Raw genomic sequence first — 18,634 nt, forward strand, 5'->3', positions numbered from 1 at the left:
ACGGGACGTCCACCGTGACAAAAACACGAGTGCCTCCATAATAACGAAACGCGTAGTTCAAAATTGCCGGTTCAATCGCAAGGAGCTTGCGGATTTAGTACAGAGCTGCAAGCTGATCTTGCCCCCAACATTAAAAAATGCGAGGGATATAAGAGAGTCGTGGCTTGATAAAGCGGGTATGAAAAGAAATCTCTGCAAATTGTCACTGATGCTCAGTGGCGCCACAATCCCCACTGGATTAACAACAACAGAAACATTTCCTAGCGAACTTCCCCTGCTGTGCAGAACAAGCGGAATATATAGTTAATGCGTACAAAGAGAGCTACTTAACAATAAAATGTCCCTTCCAATCCAGAGTAATCCATCGGTGCATTCTGAGAGACTTGTTTTATACAGAGCACAGCTGACGGCTCTGGCACAGAACCTTGCAAAGAGCTGCTCTTTCCCATTTTGTCGAAACGCTACAGCTAAATCAATTCTGTAGTACATAGAATTGACCACACAGGGGCAGTAGTCTGATTCTTAAGGACACGTTTTATAATGCCAAATCTCGCCTGAATGTGTGCCTCTTTGGTATTGACTTTTTAAATTATATATATATATTCTGCTGTCATTAAGATAAGAATTATCTACATCATATTATTCTGCACAAATTGTTTGTGGAAAACCACGCTGTGAAATACACTCATAGAAAACCAACTTTTGAAGGAGAACCGGACACAACCAAAGACGTAATTTGCAATATTCCCGAGCGCCAGCAAAGCTCCTCAGCCTGTTCTGATAAGCGAATGCCAGTTCTCCGCTGTTCCCAGCAGTTACGCGTTTTCCTCTTCCCCGGTTCCGGTTGCGGATCCGATACCGAACCCCGTGCCCCGCTGTGCTGGCTTTGTCAGAGCACATAAAGAGCTTGTGTTGTCCCGTCTTCTGAGCAGTGATTCCTCACTGTGGCACTGAACCAGTGCCTTCTTTTTTTCACTCCAGCGCAGTTCCTCAACACAGGATAATGGATTTCAGTTTTATATTTGAGGCAGGATACATTTGATATTTAATTTGATATAACCCAGTTTCAGAGCTGGCCTCATCTAGATGTGTATCCTGAAATGCAACCAACAAGACCTCTGCAGAAGGAAGTAAAAACTCGTTGGCTGTTAACAGTTGCTTAGACAGGAGTGCAGCTGCACATTCTTAATTAAAAAAACAAAACCAGGAGAAACTTAAGCCGAAGCTAGTTGGAATAACACACTGCACATGGTTCATTTTGCAAACCAAGGCATGAGGGGGAAAACAGATCAGCAAGAGTCTACACACGCTAGCAGATGAATGAGAGACATCAGTGATCACCAGCTCCACACACACAGCCCCTGGTCTGTGGCTCCTAACCACTGCTTGCTAAACAGCAGACGAGGAAAGCCCATGTCACCTGTGCACCACGCTTTAACGGGGCCACATGGGCCCACTGTGAGCATGCCTGCACGAACGATGATCACCAGGCGACACCAGGGACAGACACAGCTGTGGCGCTGAGCCTGGAGTCTGGATTCGTCCGAATGTACAGTATGTGCTCCCTGTGTTTAATCGCTCCTCGCTGCATGCTTTGCACCCACCAGGACTTTAAGCAGGACATTTAAAGGAGTAAAAAAAGAAGAAACTTTAAAAAAAAAGAACTTTTCAGAAAGCTGCCCCTTCTTTCTCAGTTTCCAAAAGGAAACTACTTTGTGAGAAACGAACTGTTGCACAAAACGTTGCACAAAAGTTCATGCTCGTTCACAGGCTCTTCCACGCTGTTCCGTGGAGGCTGCCCAGCCAGATGTCCTCCCACTGAGTCTGCCCCCCGGTTCCAAGACAGGCTCTCCTCAGGTCACAGCTGAACACAAGCGGCCTCTGTTTCCACCAGTCACATCCCTGCACACGTAGGCAGACGTGCACCTTTACGTGTCTCTCTCTATTCCGCACGGAGATCTCTCAGCTTGATAAAGAGCTTTATAATCTTCAGTGGCTGCTCACACCTTTACTGTCTGACCTGCTGTTTACTGCAGTGCGTCCCAGGGACTGTGGACTGGGAACAAGGCCTGTTCTGGGAGCTGTGAGGATGGTAGGATCAACTGGAGACAAGAATGCCAGGCCAGGACCGAAGTCTGACCTGCTGGTACGCTTCTGGACATCGAGCAGCTGGTCAGATTCTCTCACGCAGATGGACTAAAAGACTGAGGACGTTTTTGAGCTGTGGAACCTGCGTCATCTGATCATGCCTATTCTTAACATCGTTATAGATTGGTAGACTGAAAGAATGTGGGTAGATATAATGTACAGCAAGTACTGATGGTATCTGAAACTTTGCTTTAATTATTTAAACATTTTTCCATTGAGTGGTAAAGATACTGTATACTGTCTTGGTGCTGAGCTCAGCGTGTTTCTGTGAAACTGGTAATTATTCCCTTATCACCACAAAAAAGAAAGGAATAAACAGATATCCTCGATTAGTATCTTTGCACTTCTGGTTTACAATTCATTGTACAAAGTAACGAGAAAGCTCTCCACGTAAGTCACAAATTCAGGTCACTTGTGCAGTGCAGGGGGAAGTTACGCCAACCTTTTCAATTCAATTGCCTTTTAATTTTATATCAGAAGCACGCTTCAGCAGTGGCTGCCTATGCAATCTCAGTCTGAGCACATCTGGATCACAACTGGATGACATGTTGGTACAAGGAATTAGAGAAACAGAGGTTGTCTGGGACAGTCGGGGAGGGGCATAAAACTTCCCCTCTTAATCTGAAACCGCACAGCCCACGCAGGCCAGTTCAGAAGCTTCTTCTGCAAGAGGGATTTCAATTCCACATTTCAGCAGAATTTCATGAAAATCAAAAAGGAATTGAAAAAAGGCTTTGGTATTCCTTTTACAGGCAGACCCTGTAATTAACCAGAAACCCATCTAAGGTTTCCATTCCTCCAGTGTTCAGAGAACATTCTTCTGCCCTTGCCCAGGCTCTCCACACAAGAGCTGGAAGCTGAAGTGAGTTCAAGCCTTCTGGCTGTGATGTCAGCAGGGTGAGGACTCGGCCTTGCTTTCATCAGTCAAGAAGGGGCCAGCAAGCACTGAAGGCAGCCTGATGACTTCAAACAAGGATCTTGTGCTGTAGTACAGTTTGTATGATCTAAAGCTGTACTACCTGAAACAGTGTTCTTTTTTTTAATCATTCTTACCTTTAAAAGGCAAAAATCCTCATTGTATGAGTCTTGTGCTAATGGGTACATAAAAATTCACTTGTACTTGTGTTATGAAGAAAATATTTTAGGGAAGCCTTCTAGCTTGCCTTAGGTATAAGCCATAACCTATTTTGATAAAATACAGAAAACAGGGACTAAACACATTTCAACTCAATTTTCAACGTGCTCAATACATTTTCTCACTAAATTGCAGTTTTGCTCATTACAGTAAGTGCTGACTATGTTCAGCTGAGAAAGGAATTCACAGTAAGTTACTTATGTATGACTAACCATCAAAATAATGGGGTGCTTTTGCCTTATTAAGACTCCAGTAATAATGTCTTTGAACTATTTTTAGTGCCGACCATTTTGTTCATGTAATGAATGCGGTACAGGGGATGTTCATTGTGCATGTTTGTACACTGTTCAACAGAGGGGTGGTTGACTCAAGATTTACTGAACCACACATCTCACTGCTTTACAAAATGTTTGTTTGCTGCGATAGGAAGCCAGCAGATGCTACGGAGCAGGAAAGCCACATTACCACACAGAGACGACAAATGTCAGACTTTGATCAATATTGACCAGTTCAGCTGTTTTTTTTGTTATTGTGTAGTCACACATACAACGAATCTGATGTCTGTATCTGATTGCAAACTATACCATACACACTATACTCTAAGTAGATCAAAAGTGACCTACAGTTGTGTCACATACATTCACAAATACATACAACCCAAAATTCACCTTGTATCACTGTCATCTTTAATAGGTATAGTTAAAGCATCAGAGTGCCTTGGCTATTGCAATACTATATTTCTAGCGGCGCTAGATTTTTAATGCTCACTTGACATGAAATAGGGATTATTCCTTGTGAACCCACAACCCAGACATGCTCATAAAAAGCATTTTTATGAATTTCTTTTGGGCAAGAGGAAAGGTTTGAAGGTGCACACCTAGCAAAGAATGGGAGAAGCATGGGGTGAAAGTCAATTGATTGCTTTTGTTTTTTCTTTCCCACTTAATTTTGGAAAATCAGCCAGAAAAAAACCCTTTGTGAGTCACATGGAATTTGTGTAGAAATGTGGAATTTGTGACACAAAACTCCATGAGATGAGATAGAACACATAAGTAATAACAACATTGCAACAGATAATATAAAATACAATGTGTATATAATGTACCTGGGAAAATCTCTAGACTGATGGAGTTTGTAACATTTGAGCGTAACTCACTGAAATGTCTCTGTAGGTGTAATTATATTCATGACATTATTCTGAACACACGTGCTTTTAACACATTAGTTTGGTTAAAATGAATTGTGCCCTTCTGAAACATGATCATTGTGACATGGAGTTTTGAAACAAACTATGTAATGAAAAGGCAAGCAAACAACAACCAAAAAAAAAACGTTTTTCTAGATTTAAACTAAAAGAAAACTCAATCTGAACACACTGAGCGTTTCACACCCTTGTTCCACCCCCGGGTTTACTCAGGGGTGTGAAGGTGGTTGAAGAAAGGTATTTCCCACCAGAGTGTGCAGGTGTGGGGAGGCACAGTCATAGTGCTCTCCTTTCTGAAGCGTTTAAAAAAAGACCTGCTCTCAGCCAGGGAAACGGATCACACATCTGCAGGCTGTGAAGAAGACACCTTGTCTGAGCATTTCCGTTAAGTGTCTCAGCTTGACACCCCGAAGCTTTGCGCTCAGCAAACGTGGGTTTGTGGAAAGTTTGAGGGGAGCAGAAATTTCAACCTTGCCAGCAAGAAATCCCTTTCGAAACACCAGGGCTGCGTCACGAAAAGGAAAGACCTGGTAAAAATGCAAAATGAAGAGAAGGTCGGTCTTCTTACATCATTATCTTTTGTCAGAGTTCTTCCATTCCCGGTTGAAAATAATCAAGAGAGCCTGAAAAGACGTTTGGGACTGCTGTACCACATCACATTTTCTGTTCACCGCGGGTGACCTCAGCCACTCCTTGCCTCAGTCAAGCGGAATGCAAATTCAGACTTGCTGTCATGATTTCACTACGCTGGAAGGCTTCGGCTCACTGTTTCCCCTTAACGCATCCAAAAGTCCACTACGGAACATACCGCTTTTCATGCATGTGGTGATTCAGTGAATGAATTCAGTTTAATTCAGTGAAACTCAAAAGTTAAGCATCAGCGACAGCCACCCCCCCTAAAAAATAGATGTCTAAGGCATTTTACTGCCTTGGTGCAGAATGGAAGTGCTATCTGGGCAACACAGTGTGAAATTAAGTTCAGAATGACAATGGTAATCACAGTGAGTGCAGAAAAACCTTTTTTTGTGCCTTTAGTCACAAATCAGGCCTCTGAGTGCTGGGTTTGTGATTATTCCTTCATCCTTCATGAACAGAAACCCCACGTCTTGTCTCGTGGCACGGACCTCTGGCAGAATCGATGTTCGCACATTGAAGGGGGTTTTGCTCATTCAAGGGGATTTAGGTTAGGTTGACAAAGATAGTAGTGATAAATGCAAAGCAATACAGACAACAGGAAGCCGCAAGTGAATCATTTTCACGGTCCTGGCAGGGGAACTGCTGAGTTTGCAGGCTGTGTTGGGTTTGCGGGACACTATCGCCTCCCGTTCCCCACCCGCTCCTCTCCAGAGTGCAGGGCTTGTTCCCCTCACCCCTGGGTCTTGAGCAGCCCCATGCAAACACATGTTGCCTTTTCTCCGCAACGCCCATTACGTGCTCGCCGCTCTCTCACCGTGCTGAAGGAAGGATTGTGGGCTGGAGTTCACACCTCGATTTCTGCTGAATTCCGGGCTCAGGTTTCACAGGCACAGTGACTGTGACGAGTAGGATGAGACATCTCCTTTGCTGTAGTGCTGTATCTAATCTAAATCTATAGGGTTTTAGCTCTGTGTGAGCGCAGTATTACCCCCTCGCTGTATGTGTCATATCATAGGAGTAGTCAGGGAGAGTCAGGCCATGGAAAGTGAGTTGTAAGCATGTGTGGTGAGGTACAGCTAACCGTGGCAGGGCAGTAAAACCACGTGGTGTAAGCCTGCCAGGTTTCACCAGGGACCGTGAGCAGCTCACGAGGAACAAGTCTGTGACCTAACTTAGCTCCTGGGAGGTGCTCAGTCTTTTAGGACATATATGAAGGTTTGCTGGACAGCAGGACCCCTAAGTCACCGCTCCGCTCTCCAGTGTAAGGAATAGCTCTTCCCCTCACCACAGGGAGGGTAGGTTAGTGCAGGGCGGGAGTGATTCTGCCAGTTGCCCCGGGACTCGGCTTCAGGAATTTAGTTTACGCTAAACAACAACACAATCATTGCTGGATCTTTATAGCAGTAATGTGCCAGGGCTGGACAAGAAGACAGCCAGTGCTTTAACAATGCAGCCCTTGGTTCTGGACAGGTCACACTGCCACCTAGACCTGCGTGTTTGAGTACATTTTACTCTACTGTTATTCTTCACCCAGAAATTAAACTCTAACAGTACATAACGTTCAAGTACATTTGGACAGGGGTTCCCAGTCCTGCCCTGGAGAGACACCCACCAGCTAGAGGCATTGCTGCACAGCTTCGTTACCTAGTTCAACCCGTAATTCAAAGTTGCTCATTGAGAAACATCTGCAAGTTTTGTTTTTCCCAACACAAGATTTTGGGGATTTTTTTGTCACGTGTGAAATGCAATAGTTAAAAGGCAGCATCCAACACGTTTATGAGCTGAAAACATTCAAAGAACTCGGCATAATTCTCCTGTTAAGTCAATGAAGGGTGAAATTGTGCAACCAAGAGCTCGACTGGAATGAGGACCAGCAGGCGTGGGGGTCCCAGAACCAGGATCCCCTGCCCTACTACACAGAACTGGTTCCTGCAATATGACCTCCTGATACAACTGATTCCAAATAGGTTCATATTTGTTAACAATAATAATTCCTTACAATTTATTAGCACTTTTCTGGACACTCCACTCAAAGCTCTTCACAGGTAATGGGGCTCCCCTCCACCACCACCAGTGTGCAGCCCCACCTGGATGATGCGAGGGCAGCCAGAGAGCACCAGTACACTCCCCACACACCAGAACAGAGAACAGAGTGATGAAGCCAGTTCAGAGATGGGGATTATTAGGAGTCCATGACTGGTTAAAGCCAGGGTTGGCCAGGGAAATTTGGCCAGGACACCAGGGTTGCACCCCTACTCTTTTCGAGAAGCTCCCTGGGATTTTTAATGACCACAGAGAGTCAGGACCTCAGTTTTATGTCTCATCCGAAGGACAGTGCCTTTTTACAGTGTAGTGTCCCCGTCACTATACTGGGGCATTAGGACCCACACAGACCACAGGGTGAGCGCCCCCTGCTGGCCTCACTAACACCTCTTCCAGCAGCAGCCTTAGTTTTTTCCAGGAGGTCTCCCATCCAGGTACTGATCAGGGTCACACCTGCTGAGCTTCAGTGGGCTGCCAGCTGTGAGTTGCAGGGTGATATGGCTGCTGGCTAATATTGGTTCATTAACAGAGCTCCCAGGCAGAGCAGACAGGTGTGATACAGATACAAGGTTACCTTTATTGCTAGAAAATGACCTGTTCAAAAATGATGTGGTGCCTACACTGCACTTTGATTCTATTGATCTGCCTGACAGACCTGAGTGTGTCTGACCACAGACCGCGACCAGCTGCACACCTCATTTGTGGATAAGTATGAATGGGGAGTAGATACCTTCGTACTGTGACCCACCTTCCTCTCTGGCTGGCGGCGAGAACGCAGACCAGGCGTGTGAACAGACAGGGGGATTTGTCATTCGCACTGTAACCACAAAAGTCGCACATTTATACAGCACCTCAAGAAAACAGACCCTCACAATCTTGCATTGAGAGTCAAGATGTCTGACTAGCAAGAGCTTCACAACAGGACTGGAGAGACTTAATGTCAATGTTGCCTTCTTCCCACGCACTTTAAAACATTGAAGGGTATTTTAAAAACAATAATGGAAATAATCGTTCACGATGTACTCATAATAATCGAGGGCTTTGGGAGCAGCTGGACAAAGGAAATGAAGAATTTAAAATGGGAATTGGGATCCAATTTTATATAGCCCCAGGACACACAGCAAAGTTTGAATGAGGACACCGTGATTAGACATGTGGTGGAAGATAATTCACTAGGAGCTAATTTACAAATAAATCTCACTGTTTACAAATACGGTTTCCTCCAGGGGCCTCTTAAATAGAAGAGGGAGACATTTTAATTTGTGTTTTTCCTTGCCAGAAGTTTGTGCAGTTGGCACTGTCCTCGAATGAAAGCTTAAACGTAGAAGCTGAGCCACTGAGGAGAAGGACAGGAGAGAAGCCACACAGGGCACAGAGTCAGGGTGCCAGGAGTGTTAATGCAATGCTTATCCTGTACAGTCATAACCTGAAAGTTGTTACACGGTTCAGTTAGGCTTGCGCTTGCTAAATGACTGCATCTGTAAGAAGCACTTAGATTGTGTACAAGAACATCTCTTTACCATTTTTGAACTGATTTACAGAAATACGTATCAGAGGGAATAACACCAGTAGGTGGCATAATCATGTTTGAAAAAGCTCCTGAAGCTCTTCTTCACAGGAGTAACCATAGCAAGTCCTCACACTATGTTAATGAAGCAGACTGTGGGAGCTTAGCTGCAGCCTGAGGCACCTTATCATTCTTACTGTACCCAAGGCTCTGCAGGGACAGGCCAGCCCAGTGCTCATGGAAAGGTATTGTGTGATGTAAATTGTCTTCTATCTGCCTGCAAAGCAAATTTCCCATGTGGGACAATACAAGTGTGAGACTTCCAAGTGCTGCTGATTGTATGGACTTTATAACGACCGTTCGGGAGGGATGACAACAAACAAGTTCAATGAGACTCACCCGTCAGTAATTGGCAATCGCTCCCGACGTCCTTTGCTCTCCTAAAACACTATAAATTCCCACGTGATCCCCATCTCTCACCCGCATACGTCTTTTGCATCCCACCTCCACCCCATCTCCCCCTCTGCAGCTGCCCCTTGGTCACCCTGCATGGGGGTCCTGGCCTCCTTGCCCTCTGGCGGGGAGGTCAGCCCTCAGCCAGGCATGTTAAGCCAGATTTTCACTCCATAATCCTTTCATGACGCTTTATTCTGCTGTTATTCCTAGTGAATACTTATTATTTAATTTGAGTGTTTAATGAATGCCGTGATCCACATAACTTCCCAACCCTTCCATGACACACAGACGCAAACTGTTCCACAAGAGATTCCACAGCCAGATCTGTTTCCTGCTCTAGTCTGTAGTTTGCATCTGCATGTGGACGTCCAGGAAGCAGTGATCTGTCCCTGTAACTAGCACGTTATGGATTCAAGGCCCAGGTGGGGCATTGGAAGGTACTTGATCTAAATGGGTGTAGCAAAATGCACAGCTGAATAAATGGGTACCAGTGTCAGCTGCTTTGGATAAATGCATAAAATAAATATATTGTAGCGCTCTTGGGTCCACATGGGTATGTGCCCTCGCCGCTGCTGCCTCAGGTTGCCCCCCCACTGTTGGGGACTCAAACCCGGACCTCCAGTGTCACTCAACAGGGACCCAGCCAGTTGAGCTAAAAGGAGATCTCCCCTCAGCCCGGCGCCTGCGGCCCCTGCTATTCACAGTGAAGGGCGGTGACGTCACTGCGCTGGTAAGCCAGCTCGAATAACCTGCATGGCGGCCGTGTGCATTACAATATTTTTGCTTAGTTTGCTTTGGGTTTTTAAGTGTGTGTTCAGTGTATTGTTACGGAACGTTTTCATTAAGTAACAGCAACAACAGCAGTGCTAATAGTTAGCATGCAGTTATACCACAGGAACCACATACAGCACACATAAACGTTGTCCCAGAGTGACCTATGCTTTTCACAGATATTACACATTTTTTTCTAAATGTCCTGTTTTTGTGTGTTAAATGAATTACTAATACAGCAATCAAATACAGAGTGTTTATCTCCGAAGTGAATTGAGCTTCAGAAGAAGACAACAATGAGTGTAACAATGAGGTGTGACAGGTGTATGTCTCTAAAAGACAGTTAAAGAGGCCCGGCAGTCTCTGACATTATCTGTGGTTGTTTCAAACTTTGTTTACGCTTTTTTACATCACAGCGCAATTTACTCCCCACCCCCAGTTGTGAAATAATTTTTCAATTGCTAAAAGCTTTGCAGTGCACAGGAAGCAATTTTATTTTAGGCTTGCTGAGAACATCACACAACTCAGCGTGTGATAAACTAAGCACCTAAAGTAAACCCTCCTAAACTCGGCGCCTCTATTAGCAACTGTCAGAAACTGTGTTCTGTCATAGAGCAACTCTTCTGCTTCATATTTCCAGCAGAGATATTTAAGCAGAGGGCTCTAATGTTGCTGTTGCACTGTACTTCTAGTCTGATTGGGATTGAGATGTTAATTATTTGATGTAAAATAGCTTTTTTATCTTTTCATCTACGGTCACTTTAGATTCTCCCAGGTGTTGGCATTCACAAACATTTGAATTTGCGGCACCACAACAAAAGGGAGCTTGCTGGATCTTCTAGATCTGCTCAGGAGTGGAAGGTGAATCACCACTTGGTCTGTGGTGTCTCAGGAACTGTCATGACAGGAGGTGGAAAAATCCACGGAAAGAAGCGCCAAGTGTGAGCGGCGTGGTCTGGTGTGAGACGACAGCACAAGACACCTGAGGCACTTGAAAGTCAAGAGCAACCAGGAAGTGGCATTTATCTTCCACCCTCTCGAGAGGAGTTCCTCAGAACTGCATGGGTCTTTGAAGCAGGCACTTCTCCTCAGCTCCGTCTCGTCTCCTCTGCGTCGCCCCGGGGCCGCCATGATCAACACCTACAACACCACCCTGCCGCCACCACTGCCGCCCCGCCAGATGGCCCGCGTCTCCTCCGGCTCCCCGACCCGGCCGGTCATCTGGTTCCTGTCCGCGGTGATCCTGGTCCACATGGTCGTGTCGGTCATCATGTTCATGTACCTGTTCCGCAAGGTTGAAGAGGTAAGAGAACTTTTCTGCTCTAGCCGGCTCTTGGCCACAGTGGTGGATCGGCTGGGGGGATAGCCCACCATCACAGCCAGGGCCACTCCGCAACCACAGTCTGACAGGTTAGGGGACTATCAGCACCGAAACCTGATCAAGAAAGCCCTCTCCCAGAGCTGTGTCGTGAAGCAGGTGCAACTCTAAATTAAGCCTGTGACATCAGAATTTCTACAGCTTTTGTTAATCTTCCCTAAGGAATAAAATGACTTTTATCGGACGTCTGACTGATGAGTCTCTGGAAGAAAGGGATTGAATGAAATTCTCTGAAAGTCCTGGGTGACCAGAGCCACCCCATTCATTCTCTGACATTTACCTGCTTCAGAAGCGTTGGCCATTCTAATGAAAAAGCACATGTTTACTTCAAGTTGGTATTTCTGATGGGGATCTGCATAAGATCCTAGGTTCCTGAACTGTACTTGAGGATTGTGAATCCTACATGAATTAATCAACGAAATGTAAAAGCAATTAAGGAACTTAACAACAAACTGAAAAAAAAATATTTATATAATGTTTATATGTACATTCAAAATTAGTGCTACACAACTTAGGTGTCTTTACAATTGGGAGTCTTTACAGTTAAAAGAATGAGTCCGAAGTGATGCACCTGAGTGGTCTGTCTCTGTGCGGTCCATGTGCTTTCTCCAGGCTCGTGCATTAACTGATGTGAGAGATTGTTCACAAGCAGTTTCACTTCTGAACTATGGCTGGTTTTCAAGAAAATAAAAGAAGGAACAGTGTTAGGGATTTTCACTAGACCACACAGACTAGTGAGAGTTGCCAGAACTCAGACAGGGAATTTGGTGAAAAGCCTTGTTATGCCTGGGGTACATAATTGCAAAAATCCCCTAAAACATCGCGGAAACATCGCTTTTGTTTAAGGAAAGTGAAAAATGCAGCAATATAGTTATTTCGAGGCTAGATTTAAAACCGCTCATCTGTTTTTCATTGAAGAGCATAGTACAACATGTTCTCACTTTCTTTCTGTTACTGACACCAAAATATGTGACCATCAAAACAGAACATTTTATCTCCCAGCACTGATAATTCTTAATTTTAAAATTCTTTCATTTGGTGAATAGGGGTCACTAGTGAATGCTTCTTATACTTCTTTACTACCTACAGCTGGGTGAAAGGCTGGTCCTGTAGCTTTGCCCTGCTTCTGTGCACCTGTTTCAACTGCTTAAGAGCGCCTGTCTCCAGCTGTTTTCAGTGAACCTGTCTCCAGCAGTTTTCAGTGCACTTGTATCCAGCTCTTTTCAGTGTGCTTGTTTCCAGCTGTTTTCAGTACTCCTGTATCCAGCTGCTTTCAGTGCAGTTCTATCCAGCTGTTTTCAGTGTGCTTGTATCCAGCTGTTTTCAGTGTGCTTGTTTCCAGCTGTTTTCAGTGCACCTGTCTCCAGCAGTATTCAGTACGCTTGTCTCCAACTGTTTTCAGTGCTCCTGTATACAGCTGTTTTCAGTATGCCTTTCTCCAGCTGTTTTCAGTGCTCCTGTCTCCAGCTGTTCTCAGTACTCCTGTAGCCATCTGTTTTCAGTGTGCTTGTTTCCAGCTGTTTTCAGTGCACCTGTCTCCAGCTGTTTTCAGTGCGCCTGTCTCCAGTTGTTTTTGATGCACATGTCCCCAGCTGGTGAGCCAGGCTCATGCTCCCTGTGCCCCTGCAGTTGCTGGCTTGCCTGGGGCTCCTCTGGTGAACGGGTGTGTTGGAATTAGGGATAAGATTGATGATTTTAGGGAAGAATGTTTGTCTGTTTGAATGTAATTATTGCAGTACTGCAGAAAGTGCACCCCTCGACCCTGCTTCTTCCTGTTAGGCTGTTAGGGATCTCCCTTCTGTCCAGTAATGAATAGACACAATCTGTGACCCCAGGATGCGGTGGGCTGCAAGATAGGCTTGAGTCGCTTGATGAACCCCCTGATGACTAACAGCTCACAAAAACCCACTGGACTGAGAGGACCGGTAGCCCACATCTCTGAGTCTTTATCAGACTTGTATGTGGTCGGATGTCGAGTGGGACGTGTTGTTTATCTGAGGGCAAACCACAGTCTATGTGTTTCTTAATAACTCTCAATTAATTTTAATGAAAATTAGTCAGAGCTATTCTAGGTCCAAGAGAATCCTCAGCATGAAACAAATTGTCTATCTGATATGGTTGCATTCCAGCAGGGATCCGAGTTTTCAGTTGTTGCAATTTTTGTGTAAGGGAATCGATTGAATTTTTTTTCCTTCCTCAGTTATTGAATGTTTCAGCTCTGACACACATAGTCTTTTTTGAGATATCCCTGTGAGTGAAGTCTCCTTTAGCTGTTGTTAACACACTGCACCCAGGAAGATGCAGTTGTGTGTGTGCTTCTCTGAACCTGCACTGCCGTGCAACAATTAAAAACATTTCTTTAAGCGCAGGAAGTATAATGTCAATTTTACAAGAGATGAGTATCAACTTTTCTACATGCTGGGGGATGGGAAGAGATTAACAGATTAGGGCTGAGAGCTCACAGCCATACTGCCTACAGAGAGCTGAAAGACTGCCTTCATTTTTGTCCAACACATTGCAGGCCCGATAAGCAGGTCTGATGAATTCTGCACTGCAATCAAAAAGCTCTTTTTCTTAAATATCTGTGATTTATATTCTGAAAGGCAAGTCATTACATCTATCATGTGTTTAAAAATATGTGCACATAAAGTCAGAACTCAAATTTTTTTTTTCTTGTGTTAAAGCGCCTTCAGCTGAATTTACATCCACTCTGCCTGTAAGCTTTCTTCTCAATTCTTAAGAGCTTGTTTATAAGAAATAACATTTCTGTACTCTTGACATGCCTCATTCGGGTTTTTCACCTACAGCACAGGGGACGAGACGGGGGATTACTGCATTCACTGTACTGTGCGTCTCTGTTTTCTCACAGTTCCAGACCCTGGTGAGCAACCATGATGACCTTATACTGCTGAGACGACTGCATCAGTGTGAAGCTCAGACTCAGGACAAATCCTCACTGCTGGACTGCGCCAAGGTCGTATCGAAATTCCAGAGCTTACTTTCAAAGGTACGCTGACCTTGTTTTAGGCCCTGTTTGCTTTATACACTTTTGCTGCAAAACCGAACAGCAGTTGGCAAGAATACATGGTATCTTGGTGTCACCTGATCCAAAACTAAAAAGCTTGCAGAGAGGAGATCTGGCTCTGACAGATGTGAGAAGAAAATTGACCAAGACAGCCTATGGTTTACAAACCAGACTGGAGATCTTATTAAGCCATAAGAATCGATTATCGTTTTTTCCAGAGACGAACAGCGCAGCTTACAATTAACATGTTTTAACTTTAATGATGTGGCCACAATAATTGCTGAATTGAAGAGCGGTTTCTGTAAAATTGTAAAAGTAAAAAGGTAAATAAACTATGTGAGTTATTTTCTATACTATGTGTTGACTTTCTCCTGATTCTTAGTGTTATTGACTTTCTGATGGTGTTATTTCACAAATAACAGAGGCAATAATAATACAGTTAATTTTAATTTGACTTTTAATTCTCCTTTTCAGGCTTCCACAATGCAAGAAAGCCTGCAAGCTGGCCTGAAAGGTACCTTCATTGTTATTGCTATTATTGATGCTGGCAGTTCTTGTTCTGGATGACAGACAGCCATGCTTCCTCATCGCAGCCATACTGTTTATAGCTGATATTTTTATTTTAAATACCGATCTGCGACCTGGAGCAGCTGGTACTGAATTTCTCTCATGTCTCTGGTGCTTGTCTTGCAGGTGATAGACCTACTACAGCAGTGGCACACCTGAGAGTGAAAAAAAACCCTGGTTCCCCCACAGGTAAGAACCAGTCCTGACTTACTTGTGCAGCTGGCTTCTGGCCACTATCTGAGTCCACAGCCTAGGATGGGTAGCAGAATGGCAAAAAATAAAATGTCTGCTCCCCCGTGCTGTTAAAGCCTAAAAACTTCTGTTCTAAAACTAGCAAACGTCTGACGACACAGAGAACCAAATTAATTGTATAATAGGATTGTTCTTATTTACTTCCTGTTCCTGTGTTATTTACTTCCTGTTACTGTGCATTCAGCTTGATTCAGCTCATCGGGATGTCATTTACTGCAGCTCAGTATTTCCCGCCAAGTTAAGCTGAGTTTTAAACAGAGGTGTGGTCTCTGGACATCACACAGATGCCCCGTTTGAATAATGGGCCACATAAAGCTGCAAGGAACACATTTAGATTTGATAAAAGCTGGTATCTGCTGTATACGGTTGCTGTGAATAGCAAATTCCCAACATATGTAGGTGCAGAAAACACATGGGTTTCCCTATCAAGCCGGCTTTCATTCCACAAAGAGTATAATTCACAGCACTGTGCTGGAGTGAAGGAGTAAAGTGCACTTTACAGCATGACTGTGATTGTGTGGTGTGGAAATGCTGTACGCTTAACGTAAAAATATTCTCCCTGTTCTGTCCAGGCAATAAAATCACCCAATGGTCTGAGGACCACTCGCTCCTGAAAAACGTGGATTTCGACTCCTTCCGCAGCATGATAAGGATAACGACACCTGGAATCTACTACATCTACTCTCAAGTAACCTTCTCTAAAACTCAAGACAAGGCCCCTGTCGTCCAAAACGTTATGAAGGAATGGAAAGGACAGGAATCCACATTGCTGACTGCCTCCAGCAGCCTGAGCAATAGCAGAGACCCATCACTGTACACAATATACCAAGGAGGAGTTTTTGAACTTAAAAAGGATGAATATCTCTACGTCAAAGTGACCAACCTAAGCCTGGTGAACTTCAATGAGAATTCAACCATGTTTGGATTATTCATGGTATGAGACACATCCCTGATGACGTCACCTGGGCTTGTGTGGGCCAAACTAAATCAGCAGAGGGAAAAAAAAAAACTGTTCCTCTCCCTTTCCTTCTCCACCTGCACAAGGACAGCGGTCTGGTTTCCCTTGTCAAGGCCATGCATGTGTAAAGCTATGAATGAAGAATGAAGATACGGACAAACGCCCACTTGCCCAAGGAAAGGATACTTCCTAAGGTGCCCTCTGGTACGTGCGAGGTCGAAACATTCCACAGCAGGTTGGCACATTGAGAGCGTAGCAGTAAGACGGAGGTTCTGGCTCAGCTGTAGTGCAGAGCTGCCCTCACTCTCAGGAGCAACATTGCAGCCCTGGAGAGCTGAGGCACTGTGGGTAACTTCGGGATCCGGTTGTTGAAAATCTGCTCTCACCACTTCGGCGCGGACCTCTGTTTTTTACTTCTTTCTCTTTTCATATTTAAGTCTCTGCGTGAGTGTTTTTGTTGTTTTTGGTCTCACTCTATCACTACAGCCCAGATTGTCTTCTGCTCCTCCACTTGTGGATACTCTCTGTGCCTTTTCCTCGGAGATGTTCAATGAACGTTAATAAATTATTTATTGCTATATCATAAAATCGAAATGCATGTGTGTCGTCCCCTCCTTGTGTCACCCCAATGTGCCGAATGTAAAAGACAATCCGAAGAGGATCGGGTCAATGGTTCTCTCCACACCTTGTTAGAAGTAGGAGCCAGACTATTTCTGGAGCTGGTTGAATAACTCCCAAGCCTCCAGACCCAGGGGACTGGGACTCCCAGCTGCAAGTGTAGTCAAATGGAAGCAGTGGAAAATAGACACAGTTCATCACCCTCATGGGCAGGATGCTGCAGTAACTCAAGAGAGGATGCAGGGTTCTAATGAGCATCGGAACATCAGGCGGGAATGAGGCCGACCTCAATGTACTTGTTACATCCACAAAAACCATGTATGTTGAGCTGCATTGGCGCTCTGGACAGGTCACACAGAGAAAAGACTAAAGACTAAGTTTTGGCCAGCAAAAGCCGCAAAGGAGAATTCCATTGCTTTCAGGTGGTGAAAGGTTGTCTGCCAATGCATATGGAGGTTTTCTTATCCAAAAATATTTGAAGAATCAGTGCAGAATCTTAACTGTAGGAAGAGCACTGCATATGATCTTCCTGGAGGACACATGCTTGATTTGGACTTTCACAGTTCCTGTAGTTTCTGGATATGCTTTAACCAAAAGGCACAACATCTCCTGTTACCAGACCCTCGGACGTCTACTGAATGTGTGAGAAGTGATTATGGAATTAACGTACTCTTGATTTTTAGCACTGTGCTTCAATTGAAAGAATTCATTCACATACTGTACAATCATTTGACATCCTCAACAAAGAGACTGCATATCTGGATACAGCTCAGGATCAACTGCAACTTGAGATACAAGTTTCTAAAAGAGATTAAGCCTTGATTTACCTAAAAATGTCCAGACGAAATGGTGCCAAAATTAATTTAAACTTTGTTTTTGTAAAAGATACAGTGTATATACTGTACCATACTAGAAGGCATTAAAAATGCCATGTAAGAGTAACCGGATGTTAATGCCTCTCCTACATATGTTTAAACATATGTAACAATTTATTTTTTCCCCTTTACAGATTCAGGACACTGAGTGGTAAACAAAAGCTTGTTAATTAACAATATAAGTGTGTACAAACACACAAAACATGAATATACAGACCTGGATGGTAACTGACCAACTGTAGAAAACCGAATTCAACATTTTTTACATCAAGAGATCCTAAACTGAAAATTGATACTCGATAAGGTTATTGCTTATGATATGCAAATCCTCGTTTTCACTTATGTTCTTGCTGTTTTGTGCATTTTTTTTGTTGCTCCCCTGTTGTCACCAAAACCAGATTACACACTTCTCTGGCCTGAATGGAGAATTGCACTTTGACCAGATTGTCTTTAAATATAGACCAACCATCACAAATCTGCTGGCACAGCAAACTAGAGTCTCACTCTGTAACACTGAGGACTGAAACCTGGTGACCTTTGTACTCTGAAAATACCCAGATATTCAGATGTAAAAGCCTGGATTTCCCCTCGTTTAATTTATTCCATCGAAATATTTTTTTTTAAAAGATACTCAAGCTTCACAGATATTAAAAAAATATAGGCTACAGCCATCTCTCCAATACATGTAAAATGTCTGCCTTTGTGCACTTCGATGTAACAGGTATAAGAAAAGTAATTTATTTCTTTTTCAGTAATAATAGAATGGTATGGGAACTATTGACTGAAAAACTTATTTATGGAACTGACGTTGTTGATTTTCTATGTATTTCAATCTGTTAAAATGTATTTATATTTCATAGAAAAAAAAATCTGAGATAAAGTTTTCTGTGATTTTTTAACCTCCTGTGTCCTCTCCTCTTATGCAATGGTAGTTTATTGTGACACAAAAGGGGGGATAGTTTTGCCTCAAGACAAGTGCATCAGGGAAATGGGACAGGTGGTAGAGTCTGTGTACTGCAGGCTGTTTGTATGGACAAACACAGTAAACCACCTGAAGGACA

General features: G+C 44.0%; 1 protein-coding gene and 1 long non-coding RNA gene across 2 annotated transcripts; one reads left to right on the plus strand and one right to left on the minus strand.

The window, feature by feature from the left end:
* Positions 1-10,142: 10,142 nt before the first annotated feature.
* On the minus strand, positions 10,143-15,262 carry LOC148654041 (uncharacterized). The gene is made up of 2 exons (XR_015924924.1): positions 15,082-15,262; positions 10,143-11,182 (listed from the first exon to the last, which is right to left on the minus strand). It is a non-coding gene; the product is annotated as an uncharacterized LOC148654041 (long non-coding RNA).
* cd40lg (CD40 ligand) lies at positions 11,030-18,472 on the plus strand. Its single transcript, XM_088597221.1, has 5 exons — positions 11,030-11,203; positions 14,148-14,285; positions 14,778-14,817; positions 14,997-15,059; positions 15,695-18,472. Exons 1-5 carry the CDS (start codon positions 11,030-11,032, stop codon positions 16,060-16,062), a joined length of 783 nt encoding a protein of 260 aa, XP_088453347.1. The 3' UTR covers positions 16,063-18,472.
* Positions 18,473-18,634: the final 162 nt, after the last annotated feature.

Source organism: Lepisosteus platostomus, chromosome 10 (genome assembly GCF_059453375.1).
Source record: "Lepisosteus platostomus isolate fLepPlt1 chromosome 10, fLepPlt1.hap1, whole genome shotgun sequence".
NCBI lineage: Eukaryota > Metazoa > Chordata > Actinopteri > Semionotiformes > Lepisosteidae > Lepisosteus > Lepisosteus platostomus.

What these genes read in the sequence shown, in the direction of transcription:
- cd40lg (XM_088597221.1), top strand. Translation starts at nt 11,030, where the DNA reads ATGATCAACACCTACAACACCACCCTGCCGCCACCACTGCCGCCCCGC. An exon ending in CCTGCAAGCTGGCCTGAAAG is followed by an intron (nt 14,818 to 14,996) that starts GTACCTTCATTG and finishes CTTGTCTTGCAG; the next exon opens with GTGATAGACCTACTACAGCA. An exon ending in AAACCCTGGTTCCCCCACAG is followed by an intron (nt 15,060 to 15,694) that starts GTAAGAACCAGT and finishes TGTTCTGTCCAG; the next exon opens with GCAATAAAATCACCCAATGG.